The sequence below is a fragment of the Melanostigma gelatinosum genome (genome assembly GCF_949748355.1).
Source record: "Melanostigma gelatinosum genome assembly, chromosome: 20".
Lineage (NCBI taxonomy): Eukaryota > Metazoa > Chordata > Actinopteri > Perciformes > Zoarcidae > Melanostigma > Melanostigma gelatinosum.
The window spans coordinates 8,006,150-8,021,188 of NC_136653.1; the positions used below are offsets into that span (position 1 = coordinate 8,006,150).

Here is a 15,039-nt window from a genome sequence, read left to right on the forward strand (position 1 = left end):
CATCGGTGGCAAAGCAAATCCGCAAATCCGGAGTAGATGCAGAGCGCAGCATCACGCACGCAGTGACGTAGCGAGCTGTCTGGCACCTCTCACCTCTGCGACACACACACACACACTCACACTCACACTCTAATGCACATGTGTTGTTTTTCCTCCTCTGGGCAGACGTGACTGTGTGCGCTGCTTTCGAGCAAAGAGCAGCAGGCTCTCGCCTCATAATTAGGGCTTCGTGTTTTAGTGAGAGTAAAGTATTGATTTCTGAAATAATAAGTAAGAAAATACGTTTTTTTTTCTACACATCAACACTGACACATTTAATACTCTTCGCAAAGATGCACAGTGGTGGTCGTGTCAAATCACAGATTCCTCCTCCCGGTGGAATCATTCACACATCCTCTGTAGGAGAGACGTCTTACGCTCCGCTGGTCTGGGGAAACAAACTGTTTGCTTTTTTTTTTTGCAGCCCTATTCATACTGGTGCATCTTACAGACCGACATGCACATGGGCACAAACACACACACACACACAACATGATATCAGCAGCTCAACAGTGGAGGCACATCACCCGCTGACAGAAATACATACAGATCCAAGTACAAGAAAACAAAAAAGCTTGTGACCACGTGAAAAATGAAGCCCAGAAACACACAGTGAGCGCAGTGCGACACGCCTACAGAGACCAGACACACACATGCTTACCTCTCTTGTTGGGCACGGCAACTGAAAAAACACAAAGTCCAAATTGTCTCTGTGTTTCCTGAGCATTGGTATTCATTCATGTACAATATGTTGTGAAAACAGGCCAGCAGACGTTCACACGAGAGCTTGATGAGGCTGATAAAAGATCAGATCAATAGATCAGCCTCCTGGCTACAAAACCAGCATTGCAAATGGGACAAAAACCAAGCCTCTTATCGTCAAAGTAAACAGTTTGTGGCTTAGCTGAGTCTCAGAAACCAACTTCATCACATTTCAATTGATTAAGATGCATTACTGTCAGTCTGAGGGGTCCAGGCTGATACAGGATCAGTCTCTCTCTGCCTGAGAGAGATGAACAAAACGCAGCGGTGTGCCTCAGAAAGAAATCAGACGCCGAGGCAGCTGCTATAAAATTTCCACGGGAGCCTGCCTGGAGCCTTCATGGTGGATAAAAGGATGTTGATCAACGGTACTTTTGTGTGGCTCCACATCTGAAATCCCCGCATCAATCAAACACCTTTCTTTGCCACGAAGCGGGCGGCCATTGTCTGACTTGCATGAATTTGAAACGTTAAAGACACCTTTTGAAATGATTCTTTGCAGGCTGCGTTCTGGCTTAATGTGCAATCTGCCACGTATATGGCGGCACCGCTCTCTGAATGACTTGGTTTTTTGAGGATAACAACATACAGTCAACACGAATGGTCGTCGGGGCCCTGAGGGAAGAGAGGTGATGTGAGGTGGCGAGGCCACGTGATGAAAACAACACTAGAGATCTTTGACGGAGCTATCTGAAATGAGCGTGTCTAATGCATTCTGGAGATGCCCACGTTACTGTATAGGCTTCAGGATTTTGTATCCAAGCATGTATGATGAGCTTACTTATTTGGACTGATGCTTTAAAATCGCACAACACGTTCTTCAAGCTACAGTCTCCAGACGGAAACGCACACGGTGGTCCTACAGCCATCAGAGGACGCCGAAGAACTGAGTCAACCACAAGTAAAAGCCATTCTTTCCAACTCTGTGGACGACACGACCAGAAAGAATCATTTACATTTGTGCCTAGTACACACTCTAAGACTAAGAGTCCTCGCAGTAGCACATGACACAACTTCCCCTCGCGTCACACTCCAGTGGCCTCTTCAAAAGGTCCTGTGTGTGCCGGATACAATTAAAGACATATTTAACATTGGCAGACACCTTGCAAGTTTTCAACACGCCCGCTCGCCAACAATCCCTTCACACTTCATGTGTGGAAGTTTCAAAAGAGGCGAGGTGCTCTCAATGCTCACCGTCGGTCTGTGACTTGCTGAGGAAGATGGTGCTGGCCCGGGGATGATCTGAGGGGTTGTACTCCATGGGTAGATCTAAAAAAAAGAACAATACATTAACACTAATAAAGATTTCTTTTGACAACAGGATCATCAGTTCGGTATGTTAGGAATCGCAAGCAATGAACACAAGGCCGTGGTGTGTTTGCCAAAACAACTACAAGCCATTGTGGGGTTAACTGTGTGGGATTGGCTTTAGGGGTTGATCACGTCTCTTGCAATGGACCAAACTGAACGGAGAAACAATCTGTCGGCCGGCAGTTTAAACGGCGGTTTGTGAATCGATGTGCTAAGCAAACACAGCAGAAAGGTATCGATTTGCTTTAGATCGGTGTGTCTGTAAACAACACGTACAACCTGGGAACAACCACCAGATTAAGACAGCAGCTGGCAATAGAAAGAGCAATAAGATCGTTGAGCGTTCGATGAGCTGGTGAACTGTGACAGCAGGTCTGGACCACAGTCCGCAGGTACGGGTGAGCGGCAGAGCAAGTAGAAAAGAAATGTACCTCGACTAATGTCCAAATAACTGAGTTAAACATGCAAATGTGTGTAAGCTAAATAGGACAACCACATTTAAGGCTGAGCTTGTATTTAAATGTACATTTTTGATTTGAAACTCGAAGATACACGAGATTAAAAGTGACTAAACTCCATAGACTAATTCATGTCTCAAATCATGAAAAAATTTGCTACTCAACATTAGTCGGACTGTTCAGATGTTAGACACTACCTCAGTGAACCGTGCCCTGTACCTTCACTCATTTGATTCTGGGTTGCTTTCTGAAATGTCTTCTTTTTTTTTTACATGTCACATGATAGAGTGTGACTGCCTCTGGCTAACTGGTGTGTAACAAAGTGAAAGTGAGTTTTAGCACAAATTAGTTTTTCATTAATTATTAATTCTACTGGCCATTTTTTTTCATGAGGTGAGCAATCATTTAGCCTATAAAACGTCAAAAGAATTGTGAAAAATACCCAAAGTTTCCAGAGACATGCTTTTGTTTACTTTATTATTTTTGCTGTTAACAAACATCTTCCTTTTTTTTTGGACGTGCTTGCAGCTACCGACACTGCTGCGGTAAACCATTGAATTCATGTACACATTCATCTTTTGTCCTCGTTCTTTGCCTCAATTAAACCCCTTAGCCAAAAAATATTTCTTATTGTTAAATTATAGATAATAAATTTGTGGCGAGCGAAACAGAGAACCCCCGTTGTTTGAACAGCTGATTGGTGCGAGATCGCCGCAGTCTTATAGAGGCCTGGTGAAGAGATTTAATATCCTGCTCAACCTCAGGTAAAACATTTGTTGACATAAGGTTATAATCATTATCATAAACCGGTCTAGGTTAATCATTACCTAAAACTGTAATACTAAGTCTCAACACAAGCAAGGAAACTAAACTAAAACTATGACGCGCACAAACACACACACACACACGACATTGTGTGGGGTGGTGACCCCATCAGCGGCTTCCTGGTTTCTTGGATGTCAGTGAACCAGGAAGGGTCAGGAGGAAGGGACCAACACCCAGACTAATAGAGAGAAAGAGAAAACAGATGCGGAGAGAAGCAGGAGGGACGGAGGAAGAGCGACAAGCTGATAATGAGGGCGAAAAGGACAAGAGAGCCGAAAATGAAGTGACGGGAGTGGCGCCTTTGAAACATGGACGGGGGGAGAGAAGACAGCGAGGGGCGACGAGAGGAGGGAGGGCAGGAAATGATAGAAGGTAATAGAGATGAGGGGAAGGAGTCAAGATGGATGTGAAATAGAGAGAGGGATGAGAGCAGAGTTGGGGGGGATGGGAGGAAGTGAAGAAGAAAAGGTCAACCAGCTTCAGTAGAAACCTTGTGGAAATGAACACGGTGGATGTAAAACTGTAGTTTAGATCCACCATTAAAACACACGATATCATGGCGACTACGCAGCATACCTGAGATCACACGGCCTCTCAGTAAACTGCAGGTCACACATGCCAGCCGACGCTATTGTGTCCCAACTCTTTTGAACTGCTATCTTTTTGTGTTTGAGAGCCACTTGAGGAGCCTCAAAGGGCACGCACACACACACACGCACGCACACACACACACACGCGCACACACACACACACACACACACACACACACACACACACACACACACACACACACACACACACACACACACACACACACACACACACACACACACACACACACACACACACACACACACACATGATGTCGGAGGAAGTGACACACGGTGCTGAATAAAATATGGGTGTGTGGGAAGAAGCAAAGAGCAGTGAAGGAGAACTCAAGGTGGATTAATGATGCTGCACGCACACAACTGTTGGTGATGTATGCAGTACACGCACAGAGCACTCACACGTACGTGAGCTACAGAATAACTTGAACGCTGACTTTCTGTTTTGTGATAAGAACGTTTGTACTTTCACATAAATTATTTAGAGTCTTTCTAACTGGTGATGTCACATTTTGAACAGAGGAAGCCGACTGGCCAGAGAAACGGGGCGTGTCCCTCTACATGGCTGCCGTCAGTGACCTTTGGTGTGGTTCCACTCCTCCCCAGTTTCTCTCCAGCACCCGACTTCCTGCGTTTCAGGAAGTGGGAGAGGAAATGAAGTAGGGGGGTGACAGTTACGCATTGTTAGGGAGGTAGGCTGAACAAAGGGTGGAGGGAATGGGTCGCTGTGTGGATTTAAGCCACATGTGTTGCACTATTTATGCAGAAAACACACGAGCACACCTGAAGAAAGATGGAAGACAAAGCCGAAAGAGGACAGCCACTAAAGCGGCCCCTCTTCCCGTAGCTCTCCTCTCATCCACGCTCCATTCCAGTCGGTCGCGCGGAATAATGCACAGCATCACCTTTCTTTTCTTATTATTATTATTGGCAAACCAGTGACAGGTGCATACGCCGCCCACTGAAGTGTGGAAACAAACTTGTGCTTGCACACTACAGGTTTAGGCTACGGAAGGCATTGTTGCAAATCAACCAGCAGGACTGCTATTGTTTTTAAATGATTTTTGCATCAATGTGAAGAAGTACTTTGATTTGTTAGGTATGTATTTTATGAAAAACACCATCTAGTCATTTTATCCACAAACAGTGTCTTGGTTGATTTTTTTATCTTATCACAATATACGTACAGGACAAGAGGAAACTGATGCCCTTCCTGCCGCCGTTAGTTACATTGTGAACAGGAATATGTGTAATATTATGGTTAGCGGTTGGCCCTCTGCCCGCCTGCCCCGGGAGCCTGTCGTGAGGGTGGCTTCGGGTTGCAACATCAGCCCAGACAGGAAGGCCCTCTCTGCTGGTTTTCTTTCGGCTGCTTTGCTGAGGTGCCAGCCTGAGGGGATCCAGATGGCGCAGCGCGGCTGTCAACGGCGTGCTATCAAACAATACGCCCACGCGGCTAAGATAAGCAGCGCACAGCACATCTTGTAACTGAGTGCTGGAGAAAAGAGCACAAGATGCAGCTGCTGATTGAAAATAGATTGGCTAAAAGAAACGCCGTGCTGCCGTGAGTAGCAGTGAGCGTGAAGCTGGATCGACTTTATGTCACTTTAATTCTGTGTTGTCGCCGTTTGAAATGCTGCAATATGGCTCAACCACAGATGAGTGATGATTTGAGATCTTGAATCAGATTTGATGGTGTCAGTGCGATCTGAGGATTGCGAAGCAAAGCACAGTCAAGCTGTCTTTCGAAAAGCAGCACGACAACAACAACGTATATTAAAACCACTGCAGATTTACCTTTAACAATTTAAGTTCTCAGCTTCTCGAGTGAAGTTTGGAGCGGCAAAGCACACAGTTTCCATCCAGCACTGATCACAGCTCAACCCGTGTGACTGCTGCACCGCATGATACTGTGAGTTGGCCCTGATAACACTTCTGTGGAAGTGTGTGTGTGTGTGTCTTGTAATGTGAGAAAGAAGGACAGTAACACATCGAGAGGAGAGGGAACACGGAGGTTAACTGAGCGTGCTCAGTGGGCATCTTTACTGAGTCGTGTATGGGCTGTGAATGTGCGGCAGAGAGCAGATCTTGACCCCGTGTGGCGTCACTGTACAACAGCGAGTGTTTTTTCAGTCCCAAACAACTCCCACAGAGCGATACGTCTTCCATGTAAAGGATCACGTGACGCCAATTTCACGTTGTTGCCTAAATATCGAACTTCTCCCTAAAATACTGCCGGTGGTGTGGTGTTGGCATTTTGAATCTGAGAGCACCAACTGCTGTGCGTCAAATGAGGCGCGTCATTTCTTCGCCGTCAGTGCGTTTGGCCCTTTAAGTGGCTCTCACCTTGGGTAAGGAGGCGCTTGGCAGGGAGCAGGGAGAGAGCCTCTGTGAAAGTGTGCTATCTGTGTTACGGCATTCACCGCTGTACCACTTAATGACACAGCCGCCTTGTTTTCATTTGAACAGCGCGTGCGATAAGCGGGAGCGGGCCTGAGTAAAAGCTGCACCGATAAGACTTTTATGTCGTGAAACACCTTGACAGCAATATCAAAGCTGCTCACATTGCAGTGGTTATAGTCAGGAAATCGGAGGAAAAGAGCTGAGTTGTTATAAAGGAAGGGACAAGAGGATGGCGGGGGAATGAGTTGGGGGAAATTTCACCTCAACTACACAGAAAACTGATGACTTCAGCAGAACTCAATCACATACGTGCGCATCATGTGTGTGTGTGTGTGTGTGTGTGTGTGTGTGTGTGTGTGTGTGTGTGTGTGTGTGTGTGTGTGTGGGGTCCTTCTCATAACTTCTTGGTTCCAGAGGATTCACGCAGAAGCCACGACATCTCGTTTCCATCACTTCCCGATGTCTTAAGATGAGGCATATGTGTACAAGATTACAAGCAGCAGCGGCCCGACAAGTGTAGGATGTGTTGCTGTGCCACTTGAGTGAAATGCTTGGTGAAAAATAAATGAGGCTTTTCATTTTTTTAACAGTTAAGACATCCGTAGCCTCTCCCACGGTCCTATATACAACCACACATACACTGTAGATCCACGGAAGGTTAAAGCTCCATGTACCAAACACACCTCCTATCTGCCTCCACAGTTATGTCCTGCTGTGACAGGGGAGGACTTCCTGGACTTACAATACCTCAGCCGTACCGCTTTGTGTAGCAGCCGAGCAGCCCAGAAATTCCAAACAATCCGTCACAGCGACGTTCCCTGGCAGCGTACCTGGCTATGTATCCCCATGTGGACCACTGCCGTCGATTACTTCTACACTTGACGGATGGCTGTAATTAGGTGATGGTGAAATTAAACTGGGAAGGGGAGTACAGAGAAGGACAGCTTTTTCCAAAGAAAGAATTAAAAAAACACCGTAAAGGCCGTACTCGGAGCACATACGAGAAGCCAAAAGGTGAGCTCGAAAGCGATGTTCAAAAGGGGATGAAGAAGAAAGCAGCGAATGATTTTGCAAGGACATAAAGATGACGTTCACAAATTGTTATCGACATTTCATGAAGTGAGTCCAGCAGTAGCTCGTATATTTTCTTCTCCAGGCACTTAAGGCCAGTTCAATGTAATGGCATTGCAGCATCAGCTATTATACTTCCATCTGCCTGTTGAGGCTGCGTACAAACGCTGATGACAGTGAGACTTAGAGTAATTTAAATGTAGATTCTGAATCTGTAGTGATTCAGCCTCCACTCACGGGTCACGTGAGCCTTTACATTCGCTGTTGTGAACATCCAGAGTCTGGTCCTGTGTGTGCTTTCTTCAGCAGAGACGACGGCTCGTTTGGAATGCTAGAAACAGACATGGAGAGACGAGCACAATGGGCGAAGAAGACACAAATGAAATCGGAGCCACAGACAGAAAGTTCGTCAGCAGAACTGCCTCAGTGGTGGAAACACTGTTTAATTAACAAGTCGTTTCTTGGAGCAGGAACATTACCCCACTTTCACAAAGATGCACGATCATGAAGGTGCAAGTCACACGGCACATCTGTTGTTCATCTGATGAGTGCTGTTATTAGGGCAACAACTGTAGATTATTTTCATTGTCCAATAATCTGTTGATTATTTTGTTGATTAATCATTTTGCCAAGAAAGAAAAGTCCAATGTGACATCTTCTGATGTCCTGTTTTGTCTGATCATTAGTGGTGTCACGGATCACGGATCTATCCGTGATCCGTTCGGATCACCCCTCACGGTTCGGATCACTCGTGAACCGCGGATCAATCGAGTATTTATTTATTTTTTACAGTGTAATCATAGTGTGTAAAGTTCTACTGCTGCTGTTCCTTTTCAAGTAACAAGTCCCCGAATATCAATGCAGAGTGTTCACATGAACGGAGCAGCTTAGAAGCATTTAACGGTGACGTCATGGCGAGCGGAGGAACGTCAGAAGCCGCGGCGTCATTTAAGTCGCTAGTTTGGGAACATTTTGTCTTCCCTGTAACGTATGACGACGGATGAGGGTGGTGGACAAAGCGTTACGGTATGTAGGCGTTATTTAAAGAGAGACACGCGACAACGGCAAAACATCGGCATGTCCACACATATGAAGAGATACCATCCCGTCTGTCAGCGACGGGGACACTCCGGTGTAGAAAACAAAGGATTTCTAAATCTGGTTAAAATGCTTGAGCCACGCTACGAAGTCCACTCACGCACCCACTTCAGTGTGAAGCTGTTCCAGACCTCTATGAGAAGGAAAAGACTAGAGACTGCTTTCACCATGGCGGAGTGATTCTTAGTCCGGTGCTGTAGACACGCCCCCTCTGTGAGAGTCACACAGACACACACCTGGTTCAGGTGCTGTAGACACGCCCCCTCTGTGAGAGTCACACACACACACACCTGGTTCAGGTGCTGACAGAAGTATCAGAGTGAAGCTAGACAGGCCCAATAATATTCCAGCCATCACAGAAAGGTTGACCCTCTCCCCAGACAATGGAGATATTCTCATCTTTTTGAAAATAATGTCACAGTAATGGTAAACATTATTGTGAATTTGAATGACCTGACAGGAAGTAAACAGAGACCCAAGTTGTTGCTGAGCAGTTCAGTTCAGTGTAAACAGTGGAAGCAGCTCACTGGCTGTTTCTTTCTTTCAATATTGATGAAAGGACGAGGATATCAACATAACTCATGTTGCACTTAAACATAATTCTTGAATGTATTATTTTTATTTATTTATTTCATTTTGTTTCAAATTGGACATCTTCAATGTTTTTGTTTTCATGTAAGACTATAGCCCAAAGTTCTTTGCTTTAAGTGTTCTTGAAGTTCTTTAATAAATGGAAAGCAAAGTTATATTTGTCTCCTCCCCTTTTCTTTGTTGATCCGAAAAATGATCCGAACCGTGACTCCTGAACCGTGATCCGAACCGAACCGTGAGGTTTGTGATCGGTGACACCCCTACTGATCATCCAAAGATATTAGGTTTACAAGTATCAAGTCCTCATGTTTGAGAAGCTAGACACATCAAATGTTCATAATTTTTCATTAAAAATGACTAAACCGATTAGCTAATTATCAAAATAGTTTGTAATTAATGGTCTGTCTGTCGATCGACAAATCTATTAACTGACTTATCGCTGCAGCTCCGGCTTTAATTTTTCCAAAACTGACACATAGAGAGAGCGAGAGCGAGACACAGAAGCGAGTAGGGGGTGAGGAGTCCACGGACTCATTTACTCTGCACCCAGCTGAGAGACATCAACCCACCGTCAGCCTCTGTCCCCTCCCATCCCTGCATCCTCTGCTCGCTGTAACTAGGTAACGCAGGCTTGAAACGATTCAGATGGTGGAGGCAGGCCCATCAAAGGCAGAGACAGACAGGCAGCCGGGCTCTCTCTCTCTCTCTCTCTCTCTCTCTCGCTCTCTGCCTCTCCCACCTGCTCGTACACTACACTGTACCAATTGCTGCCGAGTCGTATTGATGCAACGACGCCATACCACACAGAGCACCAGTGCAGGGTCCGTTGCATTGTCTTCTTACACTACATGCCAAACGGGTCACACGTCATCTTTCAACTAGACAGGAAAGCCATCCTTTCAAATAGAGAGTAAATAACAACAGAGACAAACCATAACCGAGAGCTGAAAGAGCTCTGCTGCACTGCTCTGGGGTCAGGGGCGGTGTTGACAATAACTGTTGGTAAAACAGCATAAACCGAGTGTAGGCACACAGAGCTGTAAAGAAAAAGGACCTGGGTGAGGAGAAGAAGAAAAAACAAGCAAGCATTGCTCCAATGTGTTAAGGAATGTCTAGGTATGTGACAATATAAACATTTTATGTCGCAATTATCCTGGCTAGATATAATCGCAACTCACAATATGATCCCGGTAATCATCAAAATATTCTTATTTCATCACAGATGCAATCTTAATTTCGTGAACATCCTTTTCAGTGGAAAACAAACAAACACTCTTAAATAAGGTATTCATAAATCATGAGGTCGACCAGCGTAAATAAAACATAAAAAAAATGAATGGTTTATCACATGTTTTAATTGGCTGCTAGCAAAACCACACAAGCATTCATTTTATTCGAGATCTGCGCACAAAAATGATCGATTGCAGGCATCGTATACACTGGAGAAAGTTTGAGACTACTTGGTCCTGGGTTGTTTCGGTGTATACCAGACCCTACATGTAGCCAGATACACATGCACCAGGGACCTACGCCTGCTAATCACTTTAAAATAACATGTGCAGGACCATTTACATGGCTGCTCAAAGACAATCGCGTGTTGCTGGAGATTATTAGCATATACTCAAACTCCATTCCTTGGGTAAGAGGAAATGTGAAGGTAAAAGATATGCAATAGTCCCCCACTCCCCAAGTTCCTCTCCAAATGTTCCAAATGCAGACTCAGGACAGCAGTCTTATTGCAAACCAAGATGATTTATTTCTCTCACTCAAAAACACGCACACAAAAACACGCATTGCGCTGTCCTCCGCATCTCGTAGTAGCCCAGCCTTTCGGAACCCGTTGGTGATGGTGGATTCTTTCACACTGTTCCGCACTGTTAGGATCCACTGGCAGACTTGAGAAAAAGTTGATCTTCTCATGCTCATAGCTCTGAATAGCATTTACGGCTAACTGGCTTGGCCAGTTGCTGCTAGCACAACAGCTATTCAGAGCTATGAGCAACAACAGTTATTGCCTCATTGCTTTTCGTTTGGTAGCCGTGAGAGACCTTAGTCTGTAATGCAAGTATGTCTGCATGAAAAGATGTACAAAAATATATTATATATTCGCTAATGCTAATCGCGGTTAGCATTTCCCCATTGGCCGTAATGTTAAAATTAGCTTAGAAGCTAGCGAGTCGGACATGTACTGTTAAAAGCATCTTGCCGTTCAACCTTTTTTGTTAACAGTCCTAGTGAGAGGTAGGTCAAAGGTACTTCATCCATATTGTAGCGACCCTGTCAGTAACAGCTGGTAGCAGAGGGGTTGCTGGTAGCAACTGTTCTGTGTCGGGAGCTAGTAAATGTTGTGTTAGACCGGAACCGGAAGTTGCGGTTGTTGTTGTGGCGGAGAAAAGCTACGGAAAAATTCGTATATAAATCGCACCGGACTATAAGCCGAGGCCTCGAAGCGTGGGGTTAAAAGTAGCGGCTTATAGTCCGAAAAGTACAGTAGATACGTGGGTAGCTGACAGATTGTCAACATTCCTATAAAGTGTGCTGGGATAGGCTCCTATCAAGGGCTCTGCAATGAAGAAGCAGTTATTAAGAAAATAGATGTATTCTTAAAGTGAAAGGAATTTCACTGCACCGTGATCACACGACAGCAAACCATTGCACTGTATCAGATATGATCTATTCAAACATGAGTTGTTTCTTTTCTATAGGAGAGAGCGTCATGTGATTGTGCAGTCATTTCCCTCACAGGACAGTCACATGACAGCTCACGTGTGACTTCAAAGCTGGTATGAATACGGAAAAGTTTGTAATTTGAAGCAATGCACAGATATGATAATTGTTGCCAGTTTGCATTACTGCCATCAGACAGATGGAAACTGCTAGTACTGATGGTCGGGAATGTACGCCGGTGTTGCCTGTGTAGTGATAGCAAAAACAAATTATTTTCAGTTATATGTCTACATCATGCCCTGTAGGGGGGGGGGGGGGGGGGGGTGCTCCGCCGCTAATCAATTTACCCCATGAACTGCAATTTACTGGGAGAGCAAAGAGCCGGGGGTCATTTTTCTAGGGAAGATTATGTATGCTGCTTCATCCACACACTGCAGCGCATTCAAGCAACTCCAACAGCAGCAGACAGTCGGGCTGATGTAATGTCATGAGAATGGATGTGTGACTCTGTGCAGCACGGCACTGTGGATCTGGAACAACAGCAGCAAAGAAGTTCCTTTATCTTCAGTGAGGGTTAAATACCTCATTTCATGCAGAATTTATTTGGACACACACATCTTATGAAATGAGAGTGCCTTGCTCGAGGGCTCTTTGACGTCGGGTAATGAGGCATGTAAAAAGAAAACCGCTTATCATTGTGTGGTTTTCTGGTCAGAAACACTCCGTCTCTGTCACTTGGTCGGAATAGAGCGCGATGTAAAGAGCTGAGTGAGGTCAAACCCACGGTTACAAAGGCTCAACTTGATCCGTCTGTAGAATGAGTCCATCCTCCCTGCTCAAAGACAGACAGCAGCAGTCTCTCCCAGTTTGCAGGCACAACATATGCCAGTAATGCAAGTAGCCTGCAGACAGCTGTGCCCGGATGATCTCTTGAGCTCCCCTAACGCTGCATCTAATTGCCGTCAGGTTCCAGTCCGTCAAAGCAAACACACACACATAGTGTGATAGTTGCCCTAGTTTATATTGCTGCTGAATCCTGGTCAAATAAACAGGAACAAAGAGCTCAAATAGTTGAAATGGAGGGAATTAGTTCATACTCCACAAAGATGGACATTGACAAGAACCCATTTGTTCTTCAAATGAATGACCCTTTGAATGTTGTATTAATCACTTATTTGGTCAAAAATGTGTGGTTACATTATGGCTCTCACATGCCGTTTTGAAAAAAATAGAAATTTGTGATTTCAGCAATTGAAAACAAAGTATTTTTTTCAACCTCGGCAACAATCCCAACTGAGTGGGATCATCCAGCGTTATTCGAGGTCAACTCGTCTGGAAGTCACAGTAAGGAGGCTCCCCAGGCATGAATAATCCATGTGCAGATTTCAACAAGCAAGACTCATCAATACGCACGTGTGTGCGTGTGCGTGTGTGTGTGTGCGTGCTCCAGAAATAACTAACTTTAACACTGATGAGACAGAGATGAATGCCGGGCCCATTGCTCATTTACAAATGTCTATGTTAAGTAAAAGCGAGCCATCTGCTTCATCTTCCATATCGCCGTCCTCTCTCGCTCTCTTATTTCTGAGACATCATCAGCGGCCTGGGTTTACCTTTACCAAGAGCTCCTGTGCAGCGATGCGGCATTGCAACGTTCTCTGATCAAATCAGTCTAAAAATAGCTCCGCTGTTTGTGTGTGGAGGGTCTGTAAATCAATCAGTCAGTCAGTCAGTCACTCTCTCTCACTCTCTCTGAGTGGAAGGAGGTGTGCGGAGCTGCAGGAGCGGGGCTTTGAGAGCGATAATTAACGATTTTTCTTCACTGGCTAATGTTGGGTATGATAGTGTAGTGGGGTGTGCAGGGTTCACGGTTTTTTTTGTGTACTTTTATCTGTTTTTTGGGTCTTTTTGAGCAGATTGCAGCCGGGCAGCAGGTGCTGTCGGCGTGCTAAACGCTAGTATGAGCCTGACGGAGCTAACCAGGGAACACGGCGTGAAGATCCCGCCGCTGTTCGGGTGTTCGGTGGAGGAGATCAGCCTGGGAGTGGGTGAGCTTGTCGGCCACAGCCACGTGAAGTCCGCAGCGCGGATGAACAGCGCTGTGGTCATCTTTCTGGACAGTATAGAAGCTGCGGAAGTGGTGTTGATGACAGGGATCTCCGTGGGTGAACACTTCCTGCCCACGTATGCTCTCGCCTCACCGGAGGTGAAAGTCACTGTGTCCAACGTGCCGCCATTCATAAAGAGTGATGCCATCATCAAAGAGCTGTCCAAACATGGGAAGGTGGTGTCTCCGGTTAGGAGGGTGTCCTCTGGATTTCAGTCTCCGCTGTTGCAGCACGTGGTGTCTCACAGGAGACATGTCCTCATGATCCCCAGCAACAGGAGCAGAGTGGTCAACCTCAGCTTCAAGATCACTGTGGACGACTTTGACTACATCATCTTTGCAAAGACTAACGATTTTAAATGTTACAGCTGTGGGAGCGAAGGACATCTGAGCAGAGCTTGTCCTGGGGAACACGGCTCAAACAAAGACCAGAACCAGAGAGGTACTGAGGACAGAGGGGACAAGCAGGATGGACAAGAGGGAACAAGTGGAGCACAGGAGGCGAGGGTGGAGGAGACGGGTGGGGCTCAGGTGGCGAGAGTGGAGGAGACAGGTGTGACCCAGGAGGCGAGAGTGGAGGAGGCGGGTGGGGCTCAGGAGGTGAGAGCGGAGGTGACGGGTGGGGTACAGGAGGTGAGAGAAGAGAGGACAAGTGGGGGACAAGAGGTGAGGAAGGACGGGGCAAGTGAGGTCCAGCAGGTGAGGGAGAGTACTGGAGGACAGGTGGAGGCAGGTAGGGAGGTGGCCATGGAAGCAGACGAGGAGCAGCTCAAGGCCCCTCAGCTGAAGAGGAGACAGAGGAAGCTCACAGGCAAAGAAAGTGGCAACTACAGAAAGTGGAGGAGCAGCCGAGTGTGAGTCCAGGCTGGAAGAGGACCCTGAGTCCGGTTGGGAGGACTCTGAGTCCAGTCAGGAGGAGAACTCTGCTGTAAACAGTGAGCCCTCTACACACGGTGCTGGCAGCTCTAGGGGCTCTGGAGGCTACAGCGTGGAGGAGATAAAGGAGTTTCTGAGGAGGAGTAAGAACGTGAGAAAAGTCAGAGTGGAGGACTACCTCTCTGACAAGGAGAAGCTCTCCAGCTCTGCCAGATCTCACATG

The 15,039-nt window shown here is 46.2% G+C and overlaps 1 protein-coding gene across 4 annotated transcripts in view; it reads right to left on the reverse strand.

The window, feature by feature from the left end:
* ccny (cyclin Y) overlaps positions 1–15,039 on the reverse strand; it is a 33,185-nt gene that overhangs the window by 13,252 nt on the left and 4,894 nt on the right. For 2 of the 4 annotated variants that reach the window (XM_079291634.1, XM_079291632.1), the window contains exons 2-3: positions 1,996–2,070; positions 701–721 (exon numbers count right to left, since the gene is read on the reverse strand). In XM_079291634.1, coding sequence (XP_079147760.1) covers positions 701–721; positions 1,996–2,070 — 96 coding nt within the window. The remainder of the gene's footprint in view (positions 1–700; positions 722–1,995; positions 2,071–15,039) is intronic. The other 2 variants (XM_079291635.1, XM_079291633.1) reach the window with 1 other exon arrangement.